The following is a 23,139-nucleotide window of genomic DNA, read 5'->3' as shown; positions in this document are numbered from 1 at the left end:
TAAGAATTTACAATGAACTCCCCATCTAGTCCTTCCATCAACCCCCTCACCCTCTCTCCCACTCTCCCTCTTCCTTATCCCCTCTTCCTTCCTCTCCCTCACCTTACTCCCTAAAACTTACCCCCATGCTTAATAAAACTTGCAATCAACTCTCCATCAATCCTTTTTCACCCCATTCCTTCTATTTCTCTCCCCTCCCTTTCCCTTTCCCTTTCCTTTCTCTCTCCCTCTCCTCATCCCTCTCCCCCTCCCTTTCTCCCTTTCCTTCTCCTAACCACCTCAACAGTTTACTCCATCAATCTCTTTTCTCTCTATCCCTTCCATCCCTCTCCCCTTCCCTACCCCTCCCCTTTTTCGTCCCTTCTCCCTTCCTTTACCTCACCTACCTCCTTAAATTCTTCTCTCCCTCTCCTCCCTCTCCCTTCTTCTGTCACTTCTTCTCCCTTTCCCTTCTCCTCTCCCTCTCCTCCCTCTCCCTTCTTTCCCTCTCCTCCCTTTAAAGCTTTCTCAGACTCCTTTAAAAAGCTTACACTCAACTCACCAACAAAAATTCCTCCTCTCCTTCCCCTCTCTCTCTCTCTCCCCTTTCTCTCCTCTCTCTCCCCCCTCAACCCCCTCCCCTCTCCTCCTCCTCCTTCGTCTCCCCCTTCACTTTCTCCCCTCACCTGTTTTTTTTATTATGCTCTACACCTGTGCATTGTTTTCTCACCTTTTTCCCTCTCTCCCTTTTTTTCTCCTATCTTTTTTTTCCCTCTCTCACAAACGCCATTTTCCCCTCACTCCTCACTCCCCTCTCATTGATTCCTCCCCTCTGTTCCCCTCTTTTATTGCTTTCTCTCTCTCTCTCTCTCTCTCTCTCTCTCTCTCTCTCTCTCTCTCTCTCTCTCTCTCTCTCTCTCTCTCTCTCTCTCTCTCTCTCTCTCTCTCTCTCTCTCTTACCTCTTCATCTCCTCCCTAACCCCCATTCTCTCCCCTCCCTCCTCCTCCCCCCCCCTTCACAGTTTCCCCTCCTCATTAATTTCCCTTCCCCTCTAATTTCCTTTTTCCTCCCCCTCCCCTTCCCCCTTTTCTCCCCCCCCCCTCAAAACGACATCACAACGAAAAGGGGAAAAAATTGTTAAAAGCGGTTTCCTGGGGTGCCAAATTTTCATGTTTTTTTTTTTTTGTTGTTGTTGTTGTTGTTTTGTTGCGTTTTGTTTCCTTATATTTTTTTCACTTAAAAAAATGCGGCGAGTTGTTTTTTTTTAGCTTGTGATGAGCGATTCTTGTCCTGCATCATCATCATCATCATCATCATCACCATCTGTTATTGTAGTGTGAAGATTTTGTTATAATAGTACAACATTGGGACTCCCCATTATTATATTTTTTTGTTTTGTTTTCTTTATAATTATGTATCGTGAGCCTCGAGGCCAGAAGCCGACGCTGCTGATGGAGGTTGAGGCCGTGGACCAGCCGTCAGAGGCCTGGCGCTGTGGTTCTCCCAGACAGCCTTGAGAACTTCGGAAAGGCAGAAAGCAGAACAGCGGGAGCCCGGCAATGGTTGGTACTCTAGGCCGCCTTATCAGAGAGGAAAAGGAAACCAATGAATGACGCCTCTGTTGACCTCTCTGATCAGGCAGCTTAGAGGACTTACTACTGCAGGCCTCCCGCGGCTGTTTTCTGTCCGTCCAAGGTTCCGAAGGCTGCCCAGGCGACCACACCGCCAGGCCTCTGATGGCTGGTCCACAGACAGCCTTAACCTCCGTCAGCAGCGTGGGCTTCTAACCTCGAGGCTCACGATATAATTATTAATGTTACCCTCATGTCATCATCACCATCATCATCATTATCATCATCATCATTATCCTCATCAATATCAGAACCAACAATAACAATCAAAATCTCCCCATTTCCTTCCCCTTATCCTCCTATTAACCTCCCTTAACCACCATCACCATTAACACCTGCCCTTTGCCCATGTCACTCTTCTTACCCACCTGGTCACGCCCCTTTCCTTTTTCCCCACGTACCTTCCCCTTGATACAGTTCCCCATTTTCCCTTTCCCCATTAGGTCACCCCTGTACCTACTGGTTCTCCCCAACCCTTCAAGTCTCCTCTGCCCAATAAATCCCCTTCACTCATTTCGTCTTCCCCTCACTTATTGATCACCCCTTTCCTAGTTCCCCAACATCCCATTCCCCTTATATTCCCTTCTCATCTTAATAAACCCCCATTACTATAATCGTCTTTTTCCCTTCGGGTTTTCCCCTTAATAGTTTCCTTCAGCCTCTCCCTTCCCCATCCCTTTCTTTGCCCTTTCCCCTCCCTTTCAAGTTATCTTCTTCCTTAGTTCCCTTTGACCCCCGTCCTCCTCTTCCTTTCCTTTCTCTCTCCTCCATTTCCTTAAAGTGTTCTTCCTATTCTAAGCTTTTTTGGAATCCTCCTTTCTTCTTTTTATTTCCCTTTCCCACCCTTTCACCTACAATGTTCTCTTCATTCTTATCTCCTTTCAGTCCAGTGGTTCTTAACCTAGGGGGCGCGCCCTCCTAGGGGTGCGTCAGTAATCTCCAGGGGGGCTCGAGCCCTAGGGAAAACTAGGAATTTCTCAAGTACCTTCCTGTTTACGCTCTGATCTCACATCAGGCTCTTCGGATTCTATGTTCGGATCCACGTAACTTTGTGGAGCTACATTTTCCACGCTCATTGCTGTTAAGACCAAGTACATAAACAGCCTGAACGTTGAAGGGTACTCATTGTGCACTCTCTGGCATTCCACCACGCATTCAAGATCTCGTAGTCAAGAAGTAGTGCCAATTATCTCACTCATGACTAGATAATTCATACTCAATAAAAAAAGACTACAAATTTTTTTTTTTAAATCCTTAAAAATCTGGGAGGAAATTTTATTCATAAATGCAAGGGGGGCGTTGGAGGAAGGACCAATTCCTATTGGGGGGCGTGGTAGTAGAAAGGTTAAGAACCACTGTTTCAGTCCTTCATCCTCTTTCCTTTCCCTTCCTTCCCCATCTCTTCCCCTTCCTTTCCCCCAATGTTTTTTTCCCATTTCTTTACTCCTTTTCAACTCCCTTCCTTCATTCCTATCCATTCTCATTCCTTACCCAAATAGTTGCCCCTCTTCATTCACCCTCTTTCAACTCCCCTTTCCTATTTTTTTTTTCTTATCTTTCCTTCCCTCCCTTTACATCCTTCCTGCTGCCCACCAAGTCACCACCGCCGCCAAGATTACAGAGAAAGCTTGAAAAAATTACCTTTGTTTTGCTTCCCTTTTTAGACCCCCTCCCCCTCCTTGCTCTCCATTATTCACCACCCTCACCAGCCATTAATATTAAGACCCACCCACTCATTAACCCATCCACCCACTCACCCACCTCACCTCACACACCCATTTCTTCACTCAATCCATTCCACCACGCATCCACCCTCTCCATCTCCCCCCACATACTCCTTTCCTCCTCCATCCTACTCCACCCTTCTCCACCTGTTCTCTGTTGTCTCAAAGGAAAAATTCTTATGCCTCCAAGTTAGCAAATTTCATCCCATTTTCTTTTTCTCTTTCCATATGTCTCTTCCTCTCCTCTCCATCCTTCCTACCCTTCCTCATTTCCTCTCCCCTGATCTTCCTTATTTCCTGTTTTCTTTTCCTCTCTCACGCCCTTATTCCCTCCTCCCTTACCGCTCCTTCTTCCTCCCTTCTTCCCTTACCTCGCAACCTCACTCTTTCCCACCCTTCTATTTTCTTTATTCCCTCCCTCCCTATCTCTCCCTTCTTGTCTTTCCTCTTTCCCTTCCTCACTCCCTCATTCCCTCCCTCCCTTTCTCTCATCGTTTTCTCTATTCCTCTCTTCTTTCCGTTTTCATTTTTAACCTCTTCCTTTCCTCCCTCCTTTCCCTTCCTAACTCCTTCCGTTCCTTCCTTCGTCTTTCCTTCTATTATCTTCCTTCCATCCGTTTTCCTTCTTTCCTCCATTTCTTCCTCCTTTCCCTTCGTCTCTCCCTCATTTCCTCTCCTCGTTTCCTATATCCCTCCCTCCCTTCCTCTCATTTTCCTTATTTAATCCTTCCCTGTTATCTCTCTCCCCCCTTTCCTCTTCCTTTATTCCGCCCCTCCTTTCCTCCCCTCGTTTCCCACCTCCCTCTTTCTCCTCTTCCTCCTCCTAACTCACTCGTTTCCTCCACTTCTTCATTCATTTTTCTGTTAATTTTGTTTTCATCCGTCACTCCCTAATTGTCTTCCTTTCTTCCTCTCGTCCTTCCTTCTTACTCTCCCTTTTTCCCTTCATTCCTCCCTCCCTTCTCCCTTTCTTCCTCTCGTCCTTCCTTCTTACCCTCCCTTTTCCCCTTCATTCCTCCCTACCTGTCTTCCTTTCTTCCTCTCGTCCTTCCTTCTTACTCTCCCTTTTTCCCTTCATTCCTCCCTCCCTTCTCCTTTTCTTCCTCTCGTCCTTCCTTCTTACCCTCCCTTTTTCCCTTCATTCCTCCCCTCCTTTCTTCCTCTCGTCCTTCCTTCTTACTCTCCCTTTTTCCCTTCATTCCTCCCTCCCTTCTCCTTTTCTTCCTCTCGTCCTTCCTTCTTACTCTCCCTTTTTCCCTTCATTCCTCCCTCCCTTCTCCTTTTCTTCCTCTCGTCCTTCCTTACCCTCCCTTTTTCCCCTCCCTCCCTCCCTCCCTGCACTCACTCATTATTGCGTTACCTTACACACACACACACGCACACACACACACACACACACACACACACACACACACGCACACACACACGCACACGCACACTCCCTCACATCTGTTTATATTTTTTCCCCTTTTACTCCATTACAAAAACCGGCTCACCCAAAGTCACCCACACACGAATTTTTTGCAGAAGTCCTCAACCAACCCATTTTTTCACCCAATTTTTGGTGAACAGCTGCATTTGTAGGTTCCCGTGAGAGAGAAAAGAACGAAAAAAATTGATAAAAAAAAAAGAAAAGTGATGATAATTTGGTTCTAAGTCAAGCAAGGCTCCTCGGTGAAAGAGATGACGATGGTGATGATAGTGATGATGCTTGATGATGATGACTTTTGAGCATCAACACCAACACAACTCCACCACAACTCCACCACAATACCATCACAATACCACGCATCACACCACCACACAGCACCAGTGACGTAGCTAGGGGCAGCATATGAGGGTGTTCAGGAGGGGCAAGTCATCTGTGGGGGGTCGAATTGCATTTTATAATAAGTAAAGCATTGCAGTTTTTCTCTCTTTTTATAATGGGGTCTATAAAGGGAGCTAACATTTCTCCCCCACCCCACCCCACCCCACCCCGCCTGTTGCTACGCCACTCTGCCACTCTATAAAACTAACAGAACGCAATACTAGCAAACAAAACACTAACACGATCCAATACCACAACATGACACCAATCCCACACTACACCATTACCAACACAACACAACACTAACAAAACACAACACTATGACATAGCCAAAACAAAAACATAACACGTATATGTCTAAAAGTACGAAGCTTTAACCAGAAACACACACACACACACACACACACACACACACACACACACACACACACACACACACACACGGCACCCTCCAGCCTCTCCCCCCTCCCTACCCTCCCTCCAGCCCCCCACCCCACCACCCCTCCCCGTTGCCAGACTGGAGGGTTGTTCGGTCTGTCCCTCTGCTTCCGTTGGTGGCCTCTGCATGAGTGTTTGCTGTGCTCGGCCTGGCTAGCGGCTAGAGTAGTTTATCTCTAGGATGGATGCCTGCCCTACACTCCCTTCTCCTCCCCTGCCCTTACCTTACTTCTCCAACCCTTGCCCTGTCCGCCACTACCATCCCTGTTTCTCCCTTACCCTTCCTTAAGCCACTCTATCTCACCCCCTAGACTCTGTTCACACTAATACCGAAAACAAGCCCCGCCCACGCCAGTCCAACGACCTCCAATAAGATTCAACCTTTCCCAGTTTCCGCCAATCACGCGCAGCGGAGAGTAGGCGTGGCTTGCTTGCTCCGCCCACAACAAGCAGCAAGTACCAATGTGATTTCACCTTTCGTGGCATCTACCAGTCACATGCAGCCTGAGTTGGAGAGGGGGCGTGGCTTGTTTGTGGATTTGCCAATGATGTGCGTTGGATGTGAAAGGGGGAGGGGCCTACATACGAGGCTAACGTGGACAGAGTATAGACGGTGTAAGCTTGCCCAGGGACGACGAGGTTGAGGGTGTTGGGGCGATGTGGGAGTGTGTTATCCTGGACTTGGTTGCCTCCTCGTCCCTTGAAGTGTTGGCGGGATGTGTGAGGGTTCGTGTGTGTCCTGTGTGTCCCTCGCTCAGGCAGGTGTCCTTAGTGTTGCCTCAGGTGTTCAGTGACGACCCAACAACAGCAGGTGTACAGAATTAACCTTTAGAAATCCTTAAATTAAATTGTATAGATTAATAGGTGTTTTCAGGGTGTGTGTTGCTGTAAATGATGCTTAACGTCTTTTTAAAGGTTCTTAAGATTTAATGGGATTGGAAATTGAAAAAAAATAGGGCTATATATTGAATATCAGGTGTCATAAACAGTTTCATAAAAGTTTTCCCAGATTGCATTTTCTTAAATCATACGTGACGTCTCTTTAAAAGCTGTAAATGACCCCTGAAGTGTCTAACAGGATAAAAAAACTAGAATATTATACATGATGAACACGGCCCGATCGTGCATCATACCTGTGAGTTTGCTTACACCTGCACACCTATTGTTTTGGGATGTGACTGACACAAACGAATACTGTAGACTCAATAGGAAGTGCTTGGCTTACTGACTTATATATAGCTTCCTGTAGAGCGTGATGAGGCGACCCAAGCCACTCCGTCAGTCACTCCATTAGTCACTCCTTCAGTCACTCCGTCAGTCACTCCGTCAGTCAGTGTTTGTACTCGTAAATCGTAATGTTGGACTGTTAAGTGATGGCTGTCGTTTGTACTTGTCCAGTGATTCTCTCTCTCTCTCTCTCTCTCTCTCTCTCTCTCTCTCTCTCTCTCTCTCTCTCTCTCTCTCTCTCTCTCTCTCTCTCTCTCTCTCTCTCTCTCTCTCTCTCTCTCTCTCTCTCTCTCTCTCTCTCTCTCTCTCTCTCTCTCTCTCTCTCTCTCTCTCTCTCTCTCTCTCTCTCTCTCTCTCTCTCTCTCTCTCTCTCTCTCTCTCTCTCTCTCTCTCTCTCTCTCTCTCTCTCTCTCCGTTTATTTACAGTTGCGTAGTGTATATTGTTTCCCGCAGCGCCTCAGCAACTTTTCCTTCTTCCCAGCTGGCCGGCAAATGAGTCATGAATATTCACCGTCATAGTCAAATGAGTCTTGATTAACTCGGTCATGAATAATTATTTTGGGGGGAGACGTGAGTGTGTTGTTATTGTCTCATTCTCTTCCCCCGGAGCCTAGAAATGGAAGCAGGAACATAATAATACTAATACAATACACACTAACACGGCGTCTAAGTTAACAGTAAGCGTCAAGAATAGAATAAACAAACACAAAGATTCCTAAGTATTTGTTTCGTGTTGTCTTCGTCTCTTTCTCTTTCCCTCTTGCTTTTTTTTTCTTGTTTTTTTTTTTTCTCTCTCTCTCCTTTGATGTGTGTTGTTCCTGAGTCATGGTCTTCATATTCTGTCCTTCTCTCTCTTCGTTGACTTTTTTTTCCTTTCATTTTTTTCTTCATTTTACTGGGTTTTTTTTCTTTATATTCCTTTATCTTTTTTCATTATTTGTGTGATCCGTCAAATTCCTCATCCTTCATTTTCCCAGCCTTCGGTTTTTTTCAAGCTCATTTTCCTTAGTTCTCATTATCCCAAGTCTTCATTTTCCTAAGATTTTTATTTCCTTATTTTTCATTTTCTAAAGCCCTTGTTTACTTAAGCTCATATTTTCCTTCTTCACTTTCCTCAGTCTTCATTTTCTTAAGCTCATATTTTCCTTCTTCACTTTCCTCAGTCTTCATTTTCTTAAGCTCATATTTTCCTTCTTCACTTTCCTCAGTCTTCATTTTCTTAAGCTCATATTTTCCTTCTTCACTTTCCTCAGTCTTCATTTTCTTAAGCTCATATTTTCCTTCTTCACTTTCCTCAGTCTTCATTTTCTTAAGCTCACATTTTCAAAAGTCTTCATATTTCTTAACCTCATATTTTCCTTATTCTTCATTTTCCTCAGTCTTCGTTTTCTTAGACCCTTACTTTCCTCAGCCTTCATTTTCTTCAGCGTTTATTGATTTTTCCTCCATACATCCGATCCCTCAGCTTTTTTTTCTTCATCTTTCTATTTACCAACCTGTTTTCTTCATCCTTTCTACCTTTCAGTTCTTCTTTTCCGCCAACCATCATATTCTTGTCTTTATTGTTCTTCATATTCTTCAGCCTGCAGTTTCCTTCATTTTTTAACCTTCCTTTGGACTTCCCTCAACAACCAGCCAATCACAGCTCAGCCTGCAGCCCATTGACCAAACAGAATACGTGAAACGTGAATGTTGTCCACTCAGCACCCTACATTACGGCTTGAAGGAAAACAACTGTAACACGAAAACCAGTATCGAAATTATTAACTCAAAACCTAAAATTTCGAAGTGGCGCCTCACACGATCCGCATCAGAGCATTGGATTCCCTATAGCTTTCTTGAGACTCTATACTCCTTTAGGATTAAGCAGCTTTTTCTATACTATCTGTGGTTTGCGAGGTTGGTGCTTACTTACGGTCCTCTGTGTCCCCTCAGACGGGCGTGGGCGGCCAGGCTCCCCCGGTCACCTGGCGCTGCACATCCACCAGTTGCGGCAGTTCCAGCACCGCTCCGTCATCCTGCCCTACGAGAGGCGGGAGTACACCTTCTGCCTGGGCGGCGTCACGATCGACATGGAGAGAGGCGTCCTGGAGGTGGGTGACGTGATGCTGGTGTAGGGGAGTTGGGGGTTTGTGGGGAGGTTTATGAGGTTTAGATGAGGTTTTATTAGTAGTACTGCTCTTTTGATGGGTTATGTGTTGTGGGTTTTATTAGGATTTATGGTGGGTAAGGTTTATTAGTGTATATTTTTTTAGGGAATTATTAGAGTTTTATTGAGGGTTTGTAAAGGTTTGGGTTTTATTTGGATCTAGATTTTATTGGGTTTTTGTTAAGGTTTAGGTTTTATTAGGGATCTATTTAGGTTTTATTAAGGTTTATTTTGGTTATATATAACTGAGGTTTTATTTCGGTTCTATTTATTTTCTTATTTAGGTTTTATTAGGGTTTATTAGGATAAAATCTAGACCCATATAAAGCCCAATTCTTTATAAACCCTCAATAAAACTCTAATAAATCCCTAAAAAATATATGCCAATAAACCGTACCTGGATCATGTTTTTTGTGGAGGAATTTTATTGTTTGCGGTGAGAGTCTGGGGTTTAGTTCACCCCACGAAAGAAAAACAAGCATGGCGCTACATATACTCCCCCTGAGGTTCAAAGCCTTGCCTGCACACCTACCCTTGCCACCTAGAAAAGTAAGCGTGGATAACCCCCCTACATCCCCACCCTCCTCGCTTCACCCTGCACCCTACAGAAGAGGTAAGTATGAATAACCCTCCGCGGCACCTTCCCCTGCTTCACCCTGCACCCTTTAAAAGAAACAGGCTTGGATCCTCACCCTAGTGCCCCCTTTCCTTGTTTCACGCTGCAAGGAAATAAGCATGGATTCCCTTCCCGCAGTACCCTACCCTGCCCTAGCCCAGCACTGCTTAGGAAACAGGCATTCTGTACCCTACCCTTTCTGACCCTACACTCTGCTAATGAAACAAGTATGGACACCCTTCTCGCAGTACCTTACCCTGTCCTGCCTCTACACTCTGCTATGGAAACAACCATGGATTCCCTTCCCGCAGTATCCTACCCTGTCCTGCCTCCACACTCTGCTTAGGAAACAAGCACGGACACCCTTCCCGCAGTACCCTACCCTGCCCTGGCCCAGCACTGCTAAAGAAACAAACGTTGATGTACTTCCTGCAATACCCTACCTTTCCCTGACCCTACACGGCTAAGGAAAGAAGCATGGATACCCTTCCCTGCCATTGCGCCTTGCTAAAGAAACTAACCCTTGATATCCCCCTGCATGGATACCCCCTCCCATGGGCCCCCTCCCCTGCAGCAAGGGTAACTCCCCTGCCGTAACCCTGCATCTAACTGAAAAAACAAGCATGGACACCCTCCCAGCGTCCTCCTTCCTTGCACTGACGGCCGCGGTCTCCTGCAGGTGGGCGTGGGCAACCCGTGTCTGGTGGAGAACATCTCACTTGCCTTGACGGCGGCGGTGCTCCACGTGCTATGCCAGCCTCGCCCCGACCGCCCCGTCATCGGCCAGACCAACCGTATCCCCGTCGAGAAGCTGAGCCTCCTGCACGCCCTCGGCTACTACGCGGACTCGGCGCCCCACAACTCCTTCCTCAGGTCCTGCAGCGGCGACGGCTGCGGCGGCTGTGGCTCCTGCGGCGGCTGCGGGGGCTGCGGCGGCTGTGGAGGGTGTGGTGGGTGCGGCGGCTGTGGTGGATGCGGCGGCTGTGGCGGTTAAGGCTTCCTCAACTTAGGGATTTATGTCGGTGTGTTTTCTTGTGGTCGGCCCGAGATTCCTTGTCCCGTTTTCTCCTTCCTTGCGAGGAATCGAGGGGGCACTCTGATGTTCCATGTGCCGGGCCTCCCAGTGGTGGCTAGGTGCCAGTGGTGGCAATGGTGATGCTGGGTCCTCCATCCCCTCCCCCTCCCCTTCCACTCATCCCTCCACACCTCAACCCCCCCGTCCCTCAGCCCCGCCAGCAGGGTAGGAGCACGCCCGCGCCACGCCATCACCACATCACAGGGTCAGTCAGTCTGCTCACAAAGGTCTGCTTCGGTGAGGCTTTTCTCTGTCCAAACACAAAAGAACAAAAATAGGGCACGACAGAAAACTATTTTGCGGACGAGATATGTTTGTATGGACACCCACCACTATAGTTGCTCATCCGTAGGTGATGTACTACTACTACTACTACTACTACTACTACTACTATTACTACTACTACTACTACCCCTACTGGTACTACTATTCTACTATTTCAACTACTTTTATTACTCCTATTGTGACAACTGCCACTACTACTACTACTACTACTACTACTACTACTACTACTATTGCGTGTAGCTAGGTAGCAGACGTAACGTAGCGTGATCTTAGTCTGTTTGTAGCGTATTGAGTAGCGGTTTATACCAGACGTAAGAAACGGCGCTATCCAAGTATCTGACAACAGAACTCAACTCACACTCTTCGCGTTCCGTCGCCCCGTTCTCTCCTTAGTTTTGGGTCCTTTGTCTTTCCTCCTCCTCCCCCTCCCCTCCCTCCCCCTGCCTACCTTCCTCCCCATTCACTCTATTTTCACTCGGGCGAATTTACATGATTTTCTTTCCGAGATTTCCGTTTTCGTCGTTATTCACACTGACTTTTCCGTTTTCTTTGTTATTTACACTGACATTTCCGTTTTCTTCGTTGTTTACACTTTTTCCGTTCTGACATATTCATACACACGTTTTTGTTCTGACATCCCATTTTCTTCGTTATTTATGAGATTTCTCCAGTCAAGCGAATTACTCAAGTTCTAATATATCCGTTTTCTTTCGTTATTTATACAATACCGTTCTGACATCCCGTTTTCTTCGTTATGTATGATGTTTCTCCAGTCAAGCGAATTACTCAAGTTCTAATATATCCGTTTTCTTTCGTTATTTATACAATCCCGTTCTGACAACCCGTTTTCTTCGTTATGTATGATGTTTCTTCAGTCAAGCGAATTACTCAAGTTCTAATATTTCCGTTTTCTTTCGTTATTTACACAATCCCATTCTGACATCCCGTTTTCTTCGTTATGTATGATGTTTCTTCAGTCAAGCGAATTACTCAAGTTCTAATATTTCCGTTTTTTTTCGTTATTTATACAATCCCGTTCTGACATCCCCGTTTTCTTCGTTATGTATGATGTTTCTCCAGTCAAGCGAATTACTCAAGTTCTAATATATCCGTTTTTTTTCGTTATTTATACAATCCCGTTCTGACATCCCCGTTTTCTTCGTTATGTATGATGTTTCTCCAGTCAAGCGAATTACTCAAGTTCTAATATATCCGTTATTTCGTTATTTATACAATCCCGCTCTGACAACCCGTTTTCTTCGTTATGTATGATGTTTCTCCAGTCAAGCGAATTACTCAAGTTCTAATATTTCCGTTTTCTTTCGTTATTTATACACTCCCGTTCTGACATCCCGTTTTCTTCGTAATTTTTTTTTCCTTGACTACACTTTTTTTTCCACTCCGGCGAACTGCAACGCTTGATTAAACTTCCTTGTGAGTCTCGTCTGAAATTACATACACACACAAAAATGTTAAAACACCTCCTCTAATTTCCTAGCGCTCCTTATTATTTTATTTCAGACTTTTTTCTAATAATTTCATGAAGTATATAAGTTTTTTTTAATGATCACTACTTATTTCGATGATATTTGAAGAGATGTTTCACGATTCTGGTCATCACAATGTTCACAAATCACAATAACTGTACCTGGACTCATATTATCACTTTGTGTCAAGTTATTTTCTGTTAGATTAAGTTTTTTTCTTCTATTTCGTATACCATGAACGCCGCTCTTTCGATTTTTTTTTTTTTTTTTTTTTTTTTTTTAGTGTTCATGCGTCGATATACACCATTGTTTCTGTTCGTGTTTGTATTTTGTTCGTACAGTATAAGTTTGTTAATCCGAATCTCTCTGGCAAGGACACTCCAACAGTCTGAATCCTTGACAACGATTTTATAATGTGGTAGAACCCAATGCAAGTGCACAAGTTTTCATTGACCTACGCTGCCATCTAGTGTCTGAAAAATGCATTCATCCGCTCAGCCAAGGATCCAATGCTATTCGGATTAATGGACTTTGCTGCCCTAGTTATTTCCTTCATCATTATTTTGTCATTCATTCCCGCAACATCAACTAAAGCGAGAGTTACCATCGGACCAATATATGTATTTATGAAAACTAAGGTCTTGAGTGCTTTGTCGCAATTCCCCGCAAGATTCACGCACCAAACCTGTTTTTCTTCTCTTTCCCTCCCCTTCCCTCCCATCTTCCCTTCCTCCTCTCCCTCCCTTCCTCCACACACCCCAGACGATGCTAGCATGTTTGTGTAAGGCTACGAAACACAATAGTGATTTATAAAAGTAGAAGAGAGTATAAAAACAAGTAGACTCCCCCTATTTTCTAGAGTGAGTACCTGGCTTTAGCACTGCTTTCAATGTGCTGTCAAGAAGGTTTAGGGTAGCGTGCGGTAAGTGTGTGTGTCGGCGTGTGTTGGCGTGTGTGTTGTAGTTCTTCGTTTAAGGCTTAGTTGGGACTGGCATGGCTGCTTGGTAAGGTTGTGACTGGGGTAGAAATCCAGGTAATTAGTCAGTCGCACCTGTTCGTATTTCTCACCTGTACGGGATTGAGACTGGCACAGCTGGTGGGCAATTCAGACATGTAGCTACACTATTCAGGTATCCGTTAATCACACCTGCCCGTATTCCTCACCTGTGTAGAGCATAAGCGTAGGTCGTCACTCCCTGGAGATCACTGCCATGATAGTGTGCAAGCCAGAAGCCGGAAGGAAAGGGAAGGCTTGAAGAGGAGGCGTGTTAGGAGCGCTTTCTGTACTCCATTGTGTGTGTGTGTGTGTGTGTGTGTGTGTGTGTGTAAAGCAGGACCTATGTACAAGGATACCAGGCACAGAAACATCCTTGATCATAGCCATATAGGGCGAGAGAAAGAAAACGATGTGTCAGTGAACAAAACTAGGTCTGTCAGGAGAGAGAGAGCGAGAGAGAGAGAGGTGAGGTGGGGGGGGGGGAAGGAAGTGGGGTAGGGGAAATTGGAGCAGTAGAATTAAAGAGAGAAGTGGAAATAAAGATTGTATAGAAATATGAAGAAAAGGAATGCAAGCAAATGAGGAAAGGCAGAAGAAATTTCAGAGAGAGAGAGAGAGAGAGAGAGAGAGAGAGAGAGCAACATTAAGAGTACTAGTAAGTGCCGTTTATATACACTTGAGGGACAGACGCCTCGGTGTTGCATAGGGCTAGGTGCAACAAGTCTTTCGTCGGGCATGTAGCGACCAACCCACAATCCCCCCCACACATCCCTTACCGTGTGTGTGTGTGTGTGTGTGTGTGTGAAGGGATGAGGATGATTTGAGGCGACGCTGAGGGGCAAGACACTCAAGGAAGGCCACGACACCCTCCTCCTCCTTCCTCTCCTCTCCTCAGGTTGCGAGAAGAGGAGCAGGAGGAGGAGCTGAAGCAGGAGGGGGAGGAGGTGGAGAATATTAGGAAATCCTTTATCGTATGTTTGAATTAGCCTTTACTGCCGGCTATATACCACGTGCTCCTCGGTCGCTGTGTGTGTTTCCTATCTCCAAAGCCCCCACGCTTAGGCCATGAAAAAGAGAATAAGAAAAGACCAATTTATCTCATTCTCGTTGAGTTTACGGCACTTACAGAGGACGAAGCGTGCGTGGGCAGTGCATGGAGGTGATGAAGTAGAATAACAGCAATTTGTCTTAGTTCTACACGACATGTTTTCCCGACACCAAGAAGACGTAGGGCGCGTGGGCGTTGCACTAAGTGAGGTGATAAACGTATAACCGCAATGCATCACGGTACGATATGTTTTCCCTGCTGGCTGCACATTGAAAACATTTGTCGAGGATGGTCATCACGCACGCGGTATACCGGTCAGTCAGTACTCAGTAGGTCTTGAAGTGTGGTGATGTGTGAGTGTGCGACGCGGCGTTCAGTGTCGCTGTGAAGGTCATCATAGGAGGGTTCCCGCAAGGCGCCCATTACCCCGATCTCTCTTAGGCGAGGGAGGGGGAGGCGTGTCAAGAGGAACCACTCTGAAGGCCGTCGGTGTGATAGCGTCTCCCTATATAGTCCCTCCCTGGGGTCCCACAAGGCTCCTCGCTACCCACTTATCTGTTTGACGGGGGAAGGGAAGGTGTGCCAAAAGGAGGAGGCGCCGCCCACCCCACCCTCGCACTATCATGAGGTAATTAGGCCGTTAGGTAAAGCAATTAAGACCATCCCTCTTTAAAATGCCTGTCTGTCTGTCTGTCTGTCTGTCTGTCCGTGTCTTTTCTGGAACGGTTCTATATCATCGTCAAAGAAAAGACGGACTTATAATATTTTCTTTCTTCCTCATTCCCTCTTCGTATCCCTCCTCCTCCTCCTCTTTCTCCTACTCTTCCTCCTCCTCGTGTTACCGCCATCATTGTGTTCACTCCCTTGTATAAAGGCTCCCCCGTCCCCCTCCTCCTCCCTCTATTTCCTTCTCCATTTCCTCTTTTCGCTAACTAAGTTTCCCGTCTGGTCGATGTGTCCTCCTCTCCTCAATTAGTGTTCGTCAAGTCGCTCCAACGCTGGTTTTATCTTCTCGGTTCTCTTTCCATATGGCTGTGTTGAATTATCGTCTCCTTGTGGTTTTCGTCTCTGCATCCTCCACCTCTGCCCCATCCCCTTCTTCCTCCACCTCCTACTACTCCTACTCGTTTTATCACATTTCCCTTTACGTCTTCTGTTTTCGTCTCAGTGTTCCTTCATTATCATATCAACGTATCATTAGGGTTAACTCCTCTTTTTTTTATTTTCCATATCTCCCTCGTCGTATATCCCTCCTCTTCATCTTCCTCCTCCTCCTCCTCCGTCGCGTGTATTTCGGTCCCTGTTTCCTTCAGTTTAGCTAAAGTGTCAGTGTAGTCAGTCCGCTCGGTCGGGCTTGCAGATTTACGCGCCAACCTTGCTAAAGAGAATCACATCTCTTCCATGCTGCCGCTTCTATATTAGAGCTTAGGTCGTTGACACCCGTCTTTAAGACCCTGAGTTTCTGTAGCTACCTCTCTTTCTCCCTCTCCTTTTCCTTTTTCCTCCTCCTCCTCCATAAACCATCGCAGAGTTAACTAAGTAGCTCCCTCTTTCCTCCATCTTCCCCAAATCCGTAGCACAGTTTGAGTATCCTTTGAGTAGTTCCCCTTCTTCGGTCTTACTTACCCCAAAATTCTTGCAGTTTAAATATAGCTCCCCTCCCTCTTCCCTCTCTTCTAAAGCACTTGCGATGTCTAAGCATCTCTTTGTTTTCCCTCTTCACCTTTTCTTAACTCTAGTATTTACGTAGCTTCATTCTTCTCGTCTGACTCACTTTTGCAGATTTTTTAACTCCTGTCACCTCCCCGGCCCCTTCAGGTCTCTCCCGTATCGGCCCCTAATCTCTCCAGCACCTTCAGGTTACGTAGCTCCCCTCCTCCCACATCCCCGCCCCTTGCAGTCCACTGTCTGAGTGGTGGTGAGGTGATGTGAGAGTATCAATATTATGGGGATCATCATCTCCCCCACTCCCTCCCTCCCCCCCTTGTGTACGTACCTGTTTCGTGAAGGTTAATTTTTCTGAAGCTTCGAAACCCGTTGACGAAGAGATCGTTGACTGAAGCAAGACATCTTTCGTTTAATGCTTGAAAGTAATTAACACATACATGATAATTTTCTGATTTCTTATTCAAACCTTTTTCTACTTCTGTGTATTTATTGTCTTCGAATCTTTGAGTTTCCGTCAAGGATACATCATCACGTTGTTCAAGAGAATAAAAATACGTAATCGCAGCACGCACTCACGCACCGAAGGGTTATTTTACGTTTCCTTGACGCTCAGAAACACAACCTACACGACCAGGGCACTTAGCGATGTCTTCACGCCACGCCCGCGCCCTCCACCAGCCGCAGACGCTAGCTGGGCCGCCGCCAAGGGAGCCGCCGCGTTGAGGACTTGGCATGATTCCCTTGAACCTCCCAAGGCGCCTCACAAGGTCTTCAGCTGGTGGCGGGCGAGGGACGGACCTAGTCTTACCCACAATCCACTGGTCCCGAGGCTGTGGTCAGTATAGTGATATAGTCGTAGCCTTTCTGTAGCTCCCGTAGCGGTCAGACCTATTACGGAGGGTGTAAGTTATGTTGTCGTTTTGTAGAGCGGAGACATTGTAGAGAGACCTCCGGCTGTTGTTCACACGGTGGGGTCACCCATAGTCAGCCAGTACAGGTGCCTCTCGTTTTACGCGAGTCTAAATTACGCGTTTTTTTTCCATATTTGTGTAATATGAGAAATGTATTTTTCATGGTACGTTTATTTTTTTTTTTTACATTATATAACGCAAATCATATACCCACGTTGACTTCCCGTGCATTCTTATATAAAAGATAATTACGCGAAATTCACTTTACGCGGCCTCTCCAGGAACGCAACCTTCCCCTAAAACGAGAGCTGCCTGTACTTAACCTTACTTAGATGTGCATTAGTGGTCTGTCTGTCCCCCAGGGCGCGTCACCGAGGCCGTGAGGGAGAGCGTTTGGCGGTGTGTTAGCTTGTTTGTAGCGCTAGTTCGCGACTTCGAGTTAGGCGAGGTGGGATGAGCCAAGCATCGGACCGTCGGAGGCTTGTCTCGGTCTTGGTTGTTGGTTAGAGCTGGAGGCGTCGATGTGGCTTCAGGGAACAGTTGTACCATTTTTTAAGCGAGGAAGTTTGAAGGTGTGCTGACCAGAAACACTACCTACCTAGTTTTGTGGATTATGTTAGGAAAATATGGATGAAGTTAAAAGGGCGTACTCTATGGATCCAGCAGGGAAAAGAGGAGGGAAGTTTACGCCACACTCAGAAACACTTTTATGGATATTTATAAGGAAAAGGAAGAAGTTTTAAGGAGTGGCTCTCTCAGAAACACCTTAATTTTCATGGATTCGCCAGGAAGGAGAGGAAGCGGTTGAGATGGGACGTGCTGTATTGTCCGTCTCGTGCAGCCGGAGACCAACTCGACTCAGGAACGGTCGCGCTCAATACTTTCTATATTAAACCGCTCAAAATTGGCGCCCAGACTATTACCACTACTGCTGCTGCTCCTTCAAGGCTGCGAAAAGAGGGACAAGCGTTTTCCCAGCGATGGACTACGGACACGCATAACTTTTTTGTCTTACATTCCATAACTCACTTCATGTTTTGTATACACTGAGAGTATGACGTATTTGTGTTTGTTTAACCTTTGGACACACACACACACACACACACACACACACACACACACACACAGCTAGACCAAGAAACACATGCAGGAAGTCAAGTCAGGTCGTTCGAGGAGTCTATAGGAGGTCAGCTTGTGCGATGCGTTAAGTACTTTATAAACACACTTTGTACAGTTTGTCTATACATAGTTTTCCCTTAATTAAGATAAGAGTTGTTCAAAGCATTCATGAGACTGTGTTTACCATTTCATTTTGTTGAGAGGTTTTGTTAGTCTTCAAGGGTGGAGCGATGATAATGATGATGATGATAATGATGATGATAATGAGTGTGACCGGACTTTGCTTAGCAGGTGATCTTGCGATGACAAAAGGGGAATGAAACACACACACACACACACACACACACACACACACACACACACACACACACACACACACACACACACGAAGCATCACATCAACACGTGTCAACTATAACCAAAACAAAATTATATCAAAGGCCAGGTTAATGTGCGTAGTAATAATGTGAACCTTGAAAACACAAAAGTTTGTAATATATTCGCCAGCAAGAAAACTGGCCTACGTGTGACTCCATGTATATTATATTTACACATAAGCTGTACTATATGACTGGAGTGAGTGTTAGTGAGTGTACGAGGTCTCAAAAAAAAGTGATGATGCAGTGAGCGACGCGGGAGATGAAGGGAAAGAAGAGACGGAGACTGTGGTGAGAAGTTTGTAGTATCGTAGTGAGAAACCTGTAACCTTCAGAATGTGTAAAGTACTCTTTCTAAGTGTGTCGGTGATGTAGGTGTAGCTGCGGCTGTGCAGTTTATTAGAGACCATTACTTTAGGATAGGTATGTTGTAATATTCAGGTGTATGTACGTAAGTAATGAGGCGTCGCAGGTGTGAGTAGGTACGGTCCTTGCCAGCGACTCCGACGAAAACAATGATCAATAACACGACAGCAGTTCCGTCGCGTCGCTCCTTTAGTTAAGTCGATGTTATGACACACTCTCGACATATTTTCATCCACAGGGAATAAAAAATATAATCTGATACTCTTTGACCACCACTACGTTAGAAGTGATTGATAATGATCGAAAAAATGACGCATCGGCCCGGTTTATTTTATCACGTTCAAAAGCCTCAAAGGTAATGGAGCGAAGCGCGAACCTTGTTTTTGGCGGACTCGCTGGGCGGGCTGCAGGCGAGGACAGGTAACGCCAGGTGTTATTATGTCTCCCAAAGCGGTAGGTCGGCAAGATAGTATTCCTGGTTTAATCTTAAGACACGTTTTAGTGTTGGAAACGAGACAGAGAAAGATAATCCGATTTCCTTGTCCTCGGGGAGTTGCAGATGCGGGTTGCCGCCAGTTTCCTGAAAGGCGAAGACATTATTACTGTACATTGGCTTTACGTAGAATAATCTCTGCACGCATGAGAGTGTAGGATTCTGGCCGAAAAACATATGAATGTTGATTCTCTAACATATTTATTTTTCTAATGTGCTGTTAGAGTATATGAAAATTTTTATCTGCTAAACACATTTTCTCCTTTCTATCTCGTCTGCACTTCCCGAGACGAGAAAGAGGTCTGTTATTGTTCACGAGACATAATATTTTACTGTACGGAGAAGCTGAGAGTGTTTAGCATAAGTGCACATGCATATGTATGCATGGGTGCATTATGAAGTTTTTACTTATGTAGCGTTTCTCGCAACACAAATAGAGAAGCGTGTCAACATGTGTAACTAGGCTTGTGTGAGGGAGAAGGCGGCAGTCTGTGTGGAATAATATGTTGTGTTGTCATACCCACGCGTCTCACTACCCTGTGTCACACTATCCGGCGCCACACTGGCCTGAGGCACGCTATCCGGCGCCGCGTTGCCCTCTGGCGTCACACTATCCGGCGCCACATTGCTCTGGCGTCACACTACACACGGAGTCACTGCCCTAAACTCACATTTCCTTCCGTCTCACCATCCGCTGTCACACTCTCCACGTCACACTATCACCTCATGTTCTAGTCCCACACTCACCTACGGTCACCTCTCCCCACAACTATCATCTCATATGTTCTGGAGCCACACTAACCTACCGTCTCATCTCACAGCCATTTTCTCATATCTTGTGGCGCCACACTAACCTAATGTCACATCATCCCACGTCACACTGTTTAGCGTTTCACAGTCCTCCGTCACTCCTCCCACTTTATAAACACTGCTTTCCTGTCACACTATATCGCGTCACACTACTTCAAAGTCACATCTTAAGGGGCTCTCACACATTCCCGGTCCCGGTCGCGACCGTCCCCGATGGCTCCCGATAAGCCGGTCGCCGGTCGACCGGCTGTAAGATCGGGGATCGTCGGCGGCAGACCGCCGGTCTACCGCCGGTCGACCCTGAGGACCGTAGACGCAGCCGACCACCGCCGGTCAACTTTAAAATTTTCAAAGATATCGGCGATGCGCCCGGTCGACCGGCGGTGTCGAAAAATGTCGCCGGTCGACCGGCGGTCAGCCGCCGACACCCACGGCAGACCGGCGGTAGACCGGCGGTAGGCCGCGAATGAACACCTGTGTCTGACCTGGGGATTAGCAAGGGAGGAAGGAGGAAAACGAGGAGGAACAGGTAGGAGCGAGGGATGAAGAGAGAGAGGGAGATGAGATAAAGGAGGAAGAGGAATGGGTGAAAGAGAGAAAAGATATATATATATATAGAGAGAGAGAGAGAGAGAGAGAGAGAGAGAGAGAGAGAGAGGGAGGAACAGGTGGGAGGGAGAGAGGGAGAGAGAGGAAGGAAGAGAGGGAGGGATGGAGGTGGGAGGAAGGAGAGGATGGAAGAGATGAAAAAGGAGGAAGAGAGAAATGGGTGAAAGGAGAGAGAGAGAGAGAGAGAGAGAGTTTTATGCACACGAATGAATTTAGGTATGAAGCTGTTTATGAGGTAATTACAAATATATGAAAATGAAAAGAAAGTGTTTGCTCGTCAATGTGCCGCAGGTCTGCCGCCGGTAGGCCGGCGGTCTACCGCCGACTGACCTGCTGCAGTCGCCGGTCGGAGAAATCGAAAATCGTATATGGTCGCCGGTCTACCGCCGGTAAACCGCCGGCTTACCGGCGGTAACCCGGCGGTCTACCGCAGGCAGACCGGCGGTAAGCCGCCGGTCCATGGATTATCGCCTAGTTTGCCGGCGGTCAGGCCCCGATCGGCTTATCGGGAGTCATCGGGGACGATCGGGACCGGAACCGGGAATGTGTGAGAGCCCCTTTAAAGGGGCTCTCACACATTCCCGGTCCCGGTCGCGACCGTCCCCGATGACTCCCGATAAGCCGGTCGCCGGTCGACCGGCTGTAAGATCGGGGATTGTCGGCGGCAGACCGCCGGTCTACCGCCGGTCGACCCTGAGGACCGTATTCGCAGCCGACCACCGCCGGTCAACTTTAAAATTTTCAAAGATATCGGCGATGCGCCCGGTCGACCGGCGGTGTCGAAAAATGTCGCCGGTCAACCGGCGGTCAGCCGCCGACACCCACGGCAGACCGGCGGTAGACCGCGAGTGAACACCTGTGTCTGACCTGGGGATTAGCAAGGGAGGAAGGAGGAAAACGAGGAGGAACAGGTAGGAGCGAGGGATGAAGAGAGAGAGGGAGATGAGATAAAGGAGGAAGAGGAAAGGGTGAAAGAGAGAAAAGATATATATATATATATATATATAGAGAGAGAGAGAGAGAGAGAGAGAGAGAGAAAGAGAGAAAGGAATGGAAGGAGGAACAGGTGGGAGGGAGTGAGGAAGAGAGAGGGAGGGATGGAGGAGAGTGAGGAAGGAAGGGAGAGGATGGAAAGATGAAAAAAAGGAGGAAGAGGAATGGGTGAAAGGAGAGAGAGAGAGAGAGAGAGAGAGAGAGAGAGAGAGAGAGAGAGAGAGAGAGAGAGAGAGAGTTTTATGCACACGAATGAATTTAGGTATGAAGCTGTTTATGAGGTAATTATAAATATATGATAATGCAAAGAAAGTGTTTGCTCTTCAATGTGCCGCAGGTCTGCCGCCGGTAGACCGGCGGTCTTTGTTTGTTTTTTTTTTTTTTTACGTTGTTGCCTATTGCGCCGGTAGGCATCTTGCCGGTGGGGCCTGATGGTCGGCCCAAGGCTTCTTCCAGGTGGGGCCTGATGGTCGGCCCAGCCCGTTCTGGCGCAGGCGAGTGTTTATAGTGGCGCCATCTTGCATTGGCTCATGCTGCCCCCCGGAACTCGTTCTTGATTCGCTTGGACGGCTTCCTCTAGAGTCCGGGTTGATGGGTGGTCTTCAGGACAGCATGTGGGTAGTTTTAAGCCACTCGGCGGTGACTGAAAAATCCGAGTGGTAGCGTGGGGATTCGAACCCGCGTCGTCCATCACGCGGTAAATGTGTGCCCAGTACGCTACCAGTTCGGCCACCGTTCAGTCTACCGCCGACTGACCTGCTGCAGTCGCCGGTCGGAGAAATCGAAAATCGTTTATGGTCACCGGTCTACCGCCGGTAGAACCGTCGGCAAGCCGCCGGTCCCGGGATTATTGCCTATTTTGTCGGCGGTCAGGCCCCGATCGGCTTATCGGGAGTCATCGGGGACGATCGGGACCGGGACCGGGAATGTGTGAGTGGCTCTCACACATTCCCGGTCCCGGTCGCGACCGTCCCCGATGACTCCCGATAAGCCGATCGGGGCCTGACAGCCGACAAAATAGGCAATAATCCCCGGACCGGCGGCTTACCGGCGGTAGACCGGCGACCATATACGATTTTCGATTTCTCCGACCGGCGACTGCAGTCAGCAGGGTCGACCGCCGGCCTGCCGGCGGCAGACCTGCGGCACATCGACGAGAAAACACTTTCGTTGCCACACCCAGTTGGAAGGGTATATAAACGCCCGTCCAGGTGTTTTGATCATTCGTGAGTTTGACATCGCAATGGCTTTCTTTAGCTCTCGTGAACGCGAAATTGAACTCCTGAAATTATAATTATTATAATTATAATAAACAGCTTCATAACT

At 47.1% G+C, this 23,139-nt stretch overlaps 2 protein-coding genes across 3 annotated transcripts in view; both read left to right on the top strand.

The window, feature by feature from the left end:
• The window catches only part of LOC126997949 (uncharacterized), a 155,839-nt gene extending 144,238 nt beyond the window's left edge, over positions 1 to 11,601 (top strand). For both annotated transcript variants that reach the window (XM_050859205.1, XM_050859206.1), the window contains 2 exons: positions 8,746 to 8,903; positions 10,255 to 11,601. In XM_050859205.1, coding sequence (XP_050715162.1) covers positions 8,746 to 8,903; positions 10,255 to 10,569 — 473 coding nt within the window. In that variant the 3' untranslated portion in view covers positions 10,570 to 11,601. The remainder of the gene's footprint in view (positions 1 to 8,745; positions 8,904 to 10,254) is intronic.
• A 2,326-nt stretch (positions 11,602 to 13,927) lies between these two features.
• Positions 13,928 to 23,139, top strand: part of LOC126997946 (heparan sulfate 2-O-sulfotransferase 1-like) — a 38,912-nt gene continuing 29,700 nt past the window's right edge. The window contains exon 1 of the mRNA XM_050859202.1: positions 13,928 to 15,095. Coding sequence (XP_050715159.1) covers positions 15,091 to 15,095 — 5 coding nt within the window. The 5' untranslated portion in view covers positions 13,928 to 15,090. The remainder of the gene's footprint in view (positions 15,096 to 23,139) is intronic.

The sequence above is a fragment of the Eriocheir sinensis genome, chromosome 13 (genome assembly GCF_024679095.1).
Source record: "Eriocheir sinensis breed Jianghai 21 chromosome 13, ASM2467909v1, whole genome shotgun sequence".
Lineage (NCBI taxonomy): Eukaryota > Metazoa > Arthropoda > Malacostraca > Decapoda > Varunidae > Eriocheir > Eriocheir sinensis.
This window is presented reverse-complemented; position numbering and strand designations above follow the sequence as displayed.